The 8,504-nt window shown below is 37.6% G+C and overlaps 1 protein-coding gene across 1 annotated transcript in view; it reads right to left on the bottom strand.

Annotated features, from left to right (window-relative positions):
* Positions 1-283: 283 nt before the first annotated feature.
* The window catches only part of LOC142152797 (RUN and FYVE domain-containing protein 1-like), a 183,454-nt gene continuing 175,233 nt past the window's right edge, over positions 284-8,504 (bottom strand). Inside the window, exons 17-18 of the mRNA XM_075209791.1 lie at positions 6,055-6,132; positions 284-840 (exon numbers count right to left, since the gene is read on the bottom strand). Of these exons, the coding sequence (XP_075065892.1) occupies positions 697-840; positions 6,055-6,132 (222 nt within the window). The 3' untranslated portion in view covers positions 284-696. The remainder of the gene's footprint in view (positions 841-6,054; positions 6,133-8,504) is intronic.

The raw sequence follows: 8,504 nt of genomic DNA, 5'->3' as shown, positions 1-8,504 counted from the left end.
GTGGCTGCCACAGAGGATTGAAGAGGAAAAATAATGAATTATAATAATTAATTACCTTGTGGTATTAACAGGTAGTAACAGTATGCAAAGTTTCCACATGTAAAACAAATACTCAATAATATTGTAGTTAAAGGTTCAATGATACCCAGGCCAGGAATAAGCAGAATATATGTGTAACTAATGGAAAAGTAGTAGGCGTTTAGAAGAAATGTAAAATGTTCTTGCTGAGGAGGTATATAAAGTTCATAACAAATGGAAAAAATAAGAGCCAAATACATTATCTTAATCAGTAAACAAATCTCTATTTTTGTTTTGTGGTATCAAACAATGATCTGTAACAAAAGTGATCTGCATATTTTTTTTTAAGTGATGTAAAAACAAAGGCACATTTCTTTATGTATCTTACGAACAGGTTTGGTGGTTTCAAAAGCATGTCACAAAAATAAAGTACAGAAAATGCATGAGTTTTCAATATAAGTACAGACATACACAAAATATGTTGATTTGTAATAAAATTGATTATTAATATATTGTTAGCATGGTATATTACTGATTTTATGAACATAAGAACAGAAAAATACACATTTATATTATCTATTTAACAAGCAAAAATTATTATTTATATGTAGAAATCTGTTTTCTTTTACTGGTTCAAAAAATACTTGCTGTAACATTTTCCTTTAATGAGTGAAGAGCTCAAGAACAATTTGAAGAACATCTTTGGAGCAGCAAGTTATGGCATGTGTCACACACACGAACAGGCTTTGGGTAAGATGGCAGTGAAAGTTCATTACTTGAACAGGTGTTGCAAAAGATGTCTCCACAGTTTCGACAGTGATGCTACAAGAAAAGAAATAAAATAAATAAATAAATAATATTTTTCAAGTATTTAAACAGCAAGAAAAGTAAAATGTATAATATTGGGCCACTAAATGATAAAATAATTGCAGAAGATAAAGAGAAAGTTAAATTTTAGACCCCTATTTCTTATTTTTAGAGACTTCATCATAATCAAATCAATGTCACAACATTAGCAGAAAGCAGATGTACCAATCTTAGTAACAATAGAATTTCTGCCTGCTGGAAGGCCAGAAGACCCAAACTGGGCCTCAAGAATTGAGCCCTCACTCACATATACAGTATACTCATATATTAGTAGTCAGTGTGGACCTGTATACAATGAGGCTTAAATGTTTTGATCAAAATATGAAATATACCTTATGTTTATATTATATATATATATATATATATATATATATATATATATATATATATATATATATATATACACACACACAAATTCAGCAGTGTTCAAATCATTGACAACCTTAGTCAATGCAGTCTCTATGGAGTGTTGAGAACGAAAGCTTGCCTGAAGAGGATACAATAGGTTGTGTCAGGAAACTACGTGTTTGAGGTGAGTGTAGGCAATTCTCTCGAGAAGCCTGAAGGGGCATGGGAACTGAGAGTGAGAGATGGGATGGTAATTTGAGAGCGAGTTTGGGTCAGAATTTTTTTTCAAAATAGAAGTAATCACTGCATACATGAATAATGATGAAAAGATACCAGTAGAGAGAGAGAGAAAGCGATTACAGATTTTAGTTAGGGGGAAAGACAGGGATCTACAGATTTGTGAAGGTATAGGATCAAGAGGCCAGGTGGCAGAGTAGGAAGATAAGAAGAAAGTAGATACTTCACCTTGATTTGTGGGATCAAATGAAAAGAGGGTGTCAGAGGGTGCTGGGAAGGAACTGAGCTAATTGCTTGTCGAGGTAGTTAACACCATTTCTAGTCTGATCTTATCAATTTTGTCCTTGAAGTAGGAAGTAAGATCTTGGGCACTGATAGTAGTTAGAGGGTTTGGGAGAAGAGACTTAAAAGTTTTAAAAAGGCATTTGGGATTAGAAGCCTGAGCAGAGAGAGATGAGCACATGGACGTATGTTTGCTTTTGCAGTGTCCAGAGCATTTCGATAAGAGTGGTAGATAGAAGTAAATGTGAAGAAATCAATAGAGGTATGATATTTATGCCAGTGACGTTCTGTATTATAGGAAAGTGTTTGAAGATTATGTGTTACTTTTGTTTGCCACAGCGACATCAAAGTCAATGAGGAGTATGAATATTCACTGTAGCCACTTGAAGAAGGGCTGTTGCTTGGGTTTGGTGAAAATTAAGTACTGCCATATCAGGGGAGAAGAATAAAGAGATTGGGGAGAGAAGGTGTTGGAGAGAGGTGGAAAACTGGTGAAAATTTATAGACGATAAGATTAGTGTTGGTATGAGGAAGCTTGGTAGAGTTTGACAGCAGAGAGGTTAAAGTACTGGGGGAGAGCTTGTAGTTGATAAGATGATGATCCCAGAGGGGGAAAGGAGTGTTCAGAAATCAGGAAATCAGAAACTGAGCATAGTCTAGAGAAAACAAGATGATGGCAGTAGCCATCCTGATAAGTCAAGGATTCAGTCCACTGGGAGAGGCCGAGGGCGTAAGTTAGAGACAGTAGTTTGGAAGCACAAGTGGAATGTGAATTATCAATGGGGATGTTAAAATTACCCATGATGATGGTGGGGATGAGAAGAAGTAAAGTAGCCATGCAGAGAAATGTTAAAGAAATTGTTGGTGTAGTCCAGAGGGGCAATAGATAACAGCAAAACTCAGAGAATGGGTTCAAAATCTGAATTGCATGTACTGCAAAAGATGTGACTGTGAGTGATGGGATATTTCGTAGAACTGTGAATGTGCAATGTGGGAAAAGAAGTAGTCCAACCCCACCTCTTTGTCTGCTTCCAGGTCTGAAGGTGTGGGTGAAATGTAAGCCATGTCTCTGTTATTGCCAGAAGGTTGAGGTTGTATATGGAGTGGTTTGTTACAAACAGAGCAACAGGGCACATGTAAAGGACTTTGGAAGAGACAAAAGACAGGTGATGTGTTTGAGGTTTGCTGGATTTCGTTAGTTTTCTTTATATATATATATATATTATATATATATATATATATGGGATGTGAGGGGGGGGGGGGGGACGCCAGGATTATGTAATATATCACTAGCTAATAGAAGCCATGAAGAGAAAGGAAAGATGTAAGATGCTGACCTAGTTTTCTGGTGATAGGATGGGGATGTTACAGTTAGTGAATATAAACAGGAAAAAAGTTCATGAGTGTTAACTAGAGGCGAGTGCAGTAATGAGGGGGCAATGTAGAAGGGTGAAGGAGGATATTTTTTTTTGTAGTTTGAAAATTTGTAGATTATATTAAATGTTGTTCCTGATACAGGACAATTTTTGGTTAGAAGCTTTAGGACCTAACATTTGTAAATAAACATATTTACTACTAATTAGAAAAACTTGTGAACAAACATTTATTTTTTAAACTGTTCTTTCTCAAAATTGGGTGAATGGACTGGCCTGAAAATGTAAAAAAATAATAAATTGTTAGTATCACTGCACACCAATTTCATACAGACCAGAGATGGAAAACAGGGGGGCTTCCAAACCTTCACCTGCGACCCTCAGCTCCTTCCTGATTTATTGTCAGATTTGCTTGTTATAGCTTGTACCACTTGTTTAGATTGCTTGCTGATATGATATCACAGGTAGGTGCCTATTTCTTAGATAAATGTATTGTTTTAACTTATTACTGAGGTTAATAGTAATATGCGGCCATTTTTATGGTTAGAGGGCCACCTATGCAGCCCCTGAAATGTATCATGTTGCCTATAACTGGGTTATACTATATCTAAAAATAGGGGTCTAGAATTCTATACAACACCATAATTATGATTTATTTTGGTGGCCTGATGGTATGATAAATTGTTTTTAGAAACTTTTAACAAAAATGTTGCAAAAATGTTATCTCATTGTAAGAATATTCTGTCCAACTCCAGGTACATATGCTTCTGTGTATAATTTGTATACATTCATTCAAAAATGAAAAATACTCTTTTCTCCCAATCTATGCAAATCAGTTCTTCTTCTGTGTCTTCCTACTTGTTTGTACAAGATCCTCCATAAGATTCCCAAAAACTGTGACAGTATTTGTTACAGAGCAATAGTGGCCTACAGTGGGCTAGGGATATTGGTAAGTCATAAAGCTTTTCAAGTGTGTTTTCACAGCTGACAAATCATGAAAAATATATACAATGATATGGGAGAAAGTGCTTTTCGGGTATTTTAATGATAAGATGCACAGAACACAATTCAATTGTATTTGACTGCGTCAAAGAGAGCTGCTCCAAAAATAATCAATAACAGAAAGGAATAGAATGTGCTTACTACTAATATAAACTATTTACTCATATGGGATACATCTCATACTGCTTGGAATTGTATTGTTCTAAATTAGACTCAAAGCAGCAATCCTGCATAGAAGATATATTTCTTTAAATATCAAGTTAAATACCATTTAAGCATGCATACTTTTTAGCTATCCTCCTACAAATTATTATCTTCTTTTTCAAAGCTCTCTGGTTGGCAAACAAAAATGACTGACAGACAGACACAGTCAGTCTGCTATACACACACAGGCTCACAGCTCTCAGCAGTGTCATATGATGGCAGAGGGGGGAGAAGAGTGTGACAGAGCTTAAATGGGCATTCCAAAGCCTCTCTGCCCAATACATAATGTGCAATGTGAATGTGGTTGCCATAGTAGTCCAGAATCATAAATCATAACTAGAACCCTGAATGAAAAACACAAGGGACAGTGGTAAATGGAAACATTCTTCTCATAGCCTACCACAGTGATTTATGTTTTTTTTGTGTTTTTTTTTTTTAAAATCACAGCTGACTTTTAATGGGATTGCTGCTTTAAGCAATATTTAGATTAAAAGTATTTTTAGACAATGAAAAATAATAAATTTTATAACATATTATTTGAGTATATATTGGCTTTTCTAAACTACTTATAAAGGTAAGTGATTTTATTGTATAGATCTGATCACTGTCACTATTTATGATACCCCATAACATATAGTCTATTTAAATAGCTATGCTACAAATATCACTTAAATATAATTTATAACAATAACATTTTAAATAGCTTCACATTTCCCTAATAAAATCATTCAATTGGGATGTATCCCATATAAATAAATAGAGGTGAGTGTATCCTATTCCTTTCTGTTTTACGATGTTTTTAAGTATTTTGTGCAAAAGTAAATTCCATTATTACATAGTTGAACCATATTATAGCCTGCACACGTCACAGCTGAAATTGCCGTCTACAGGAAGTACTACTCACTAGCAAGATCCCTCTGTAGACAGCAAGAACAACAGTAACACCCGCAGGGTATTGGATTTTACTGTTTTTATTGCATCACAAGCTATCATTAACTGCTTGTATCTATGTCCACAAAGTTATTGGAAAGTCACACAAATAATTTCACAAGCAATAATCATTCAATACAGTACAAGTAAAAAGGGATTAAAAAAAATGTTTCTCTGGTACACACAATATTTCTGGGACCATATGCATACTTTAGGCTTTAGCAATAGCACTTGTTATGTCTTATATGAAAGGTTACACACATATTTGCTCCATAAACATTTTAAGAATTCTGCTCAGAATAAAGATTAACCTGAAACTTCCCTTACCAACAAGGAGGTGCTTGGAATCCAGAATCCATTTGTGAGATACTCTTTCACACAGTACAGAATCAGTGGTTAATTCTGCTGCCAAATAAGTGATATAAAGTTTGTAATGCATGGGCTATTTCACATCTTCAGTGCTGATTGGATGGCTGGGTATCTGTCCAATCAGAGCTATTGAGATGAGATGTTGGAATGCTAATATTTTAAACTCTGCTCATCATTTAAAAAGTCGCAGGGTGGTGAGTGTCAGATAAATGTCTGAGGTCTCTGACACCACACCCATGCAGTTCTCATAGGTACTCTAGTTGAATGAATGTTACAGAGGTTCTTCTTTACATCCATACAGAGCATGCATTTATATTCACTGATACTAATGACTAAAGAAAGCAATATTTACTGCAAATAAGAAATAATAACATTATTGAGAAGTATGGTTGTACACTCAAGGAACATTGCAATAAGTATTTACCTTTCGTCTTGAAATGGAGAATTCTTTGTTACATTGTTTGCATCCAATTGCTTCGTCATCCTTTAGCCATGAATGTCCCTGAAAAAAACAAAGCAACTAAAATGAATATAGTCATTTGATGTAATTAAAGCAGAGCAAAGATTTACTGTCTAGGAAATACCATAATGTATCCTCATAACAAGCTGTATATTGCTACTGTATGTGTAGCCCCTATCCCCCTCCACCAACCATTCCATCTATCCCTTCCGTTGTGTAGTAGGGGAAATGATGCAGTGAGGCAGGATTAAATATGAACACTACTTGTCTCTAGTATGGGGCTAGGATAATTTTTAAAACTACCATGCCCCCTCCCACTCAATCACCCTGTGAGTTTCAATTAGATACATGTGAAGTTGTGGGAAAAGTCTTTGAATGCTTTCCACTCTCTCGGACAGCCACACAGGACAGGCATTCTTTAATTTTACTTTTTGTCAATAATTCTTTCATAAAAGCAAGATAAGATAATGTGTTTTTATTAAGAATGGTACATTTTTGGATTAAATCTGATGAAGATTGAGGATAACAACATAAAGTGACTACACTACACATAAAACAATGGTTGGCCTTATAATGTTCATGGCAGCCATTACAATGGGATGTAGAATCCAATTCTAGTTTAGGTAGAGACAGGTTAAGGTCCCCCCCCCCCCCCCCCCCAGAGGCATATAAGGCAGCTCCTCCACTTCCCCTATGCCTTTTCCTGTTTCTAGGAAAGGTAGGTCAGAAAGTGTTTTGTTTATTTCTGTAGTGCAGGACTTAGCTTCTCTTGGTTCCCGGCGAAGCACCATCTAATGGTGTAAGCAAAGGATATCGGGCTGGCTACCTGGGGAACACCAGTCAGCTGCCTCCGCGAGCAGACCTAGTGTAGTAATTTCAAATTTGATGCCGATTTTCAGACCTCGGCTGTCTGCGTGTGCCTTCTTGATACGGCACCAAGATAGAGGCTACACTAAGGAGGGCTTGGAACTGCTTTAAAGTTTCTGCCTTGAGAAATTTGTGTGCATCAACTGGAGCTGGCAGCAGAATGCAGCCTGAGTCAAATCCCAAACAGCCAAAAGGCATGTGCACTAGGTAAGCTTGATTCTCATGAATGTAGACCTTGTTCAGTTAGTAATTTCCTCTGTGAGGACACCAGGGTTGGAACCGTAGTTCTCAAGATACCTGGCCCTCAAGGTTCACAGATCACACAGGTGGAGGCAAGAAAAAGATAAAAACATCTTTATTTATCAAATGTGTACACACAAAGTAAATGCAACAGTGCTCTCCAAGGAGAGACATATTCTCCCAATAAATATAACAAAGTGTCAGTAACGTCACCAGTGTCAACAAACCCTAACATAGTACCTCACAGCTCAGAGTCCCAACAGTCACAAACTCCTGGCAACAAAGTATCCAGCTGAACAATCAAGGTGTGCGTCTTCAGGGGCAGGGGTTCCGATCCAGTCGGCGGGACTCTGGGTATTAGTCTCCCTACAAATGTAGGCTCACCAATTTCTTAGAACCTATGAGTATCTCCTGATGAGTGATGACCAATCAGTACCAAAGATACAGCACCTGATCTGAGTGAGCAGGTACCTGGTTCCAACAATATCCTCTGGCACTGATAGAGTATGAGAGAACGACTTCTCAACATCAAAGTCCTTCTCCAAGGAAATCCCACAGCAATAACCACACAGTCCCTCCATGTTTCCCTTTTAACTCCCTTCAAAATCCCCCGGTCCCTGCCCCCTCCGTGGACCAATCCCCCCCCCTCCCGGGCCATGATCCCTTATCATTGGTGGTGGCTAGACTCTGGGTGGTAACAGGGGTGGAGATAGAATATGACCTCAGCAGTAGCCCACCTGCTGTTTCCTTGCCATCAAGTTTGGTTTTGGAACGTTATAGGACAATGGTCAGTCAATAATCAAATCCCACTACCTGATCTTAGATAGAGTCCTGTTCTTAAACCCTTCCACTACTTTGTGACATGTCAGTGTCCCAAGCTGTTCCATACTTCCTGTGGGCAGCTTCCGCCTCCCTGTTTGGTCACAAAACAATGCTGGATCCAGCCACTGGGCGGATTTTAATAAACTGGGTAGCCCGATGTAACCCAATTGGCCCACTGACTGAAAGACCAGGTTGGGCCGATATCCCCACTGTGGACTCGCTACATACTCTCTCTTCAGTACTACAGTAGACTCCAAGAAGAGGAAGAGGAACTGCAAGCTACAGAAGCACAGAATTAGTGGAGCCTGTAATTCTCTCAGGTGGTTAAAGACAAGAGGAGTATCACTTTTGGAACCAGAATAAATAAAACACAGATTTCAATGTCACAGGATGGGATGGCCATATTCAGGGAAAGATGGCATAGAATAAATTGCTCAAAAAGCGAGAAAAGGCTTCAGGTAAATGTTTTGAAAATGAGAGCAGTG

This window comes from Mixophyes fleayi, chromosome 4 (assembly GCF_038048845.1).
Source record: "Mixophyes fleayi isolate aMixFle1 chromosome 4, aMixFle1.hap1, whole genome shotgun sequence".
Classification (NCBI taxonomy): Eukaryota; Metazoa; Chordata; class Amphibia; order Anura; family Limnodynastidae; genus Mixophyes; species Mixophyes fleayi.
Note: the sequence above shows the minus strand (reverse complement) of the source record. Positions and strands in the feature narration are given on the sequence as shown.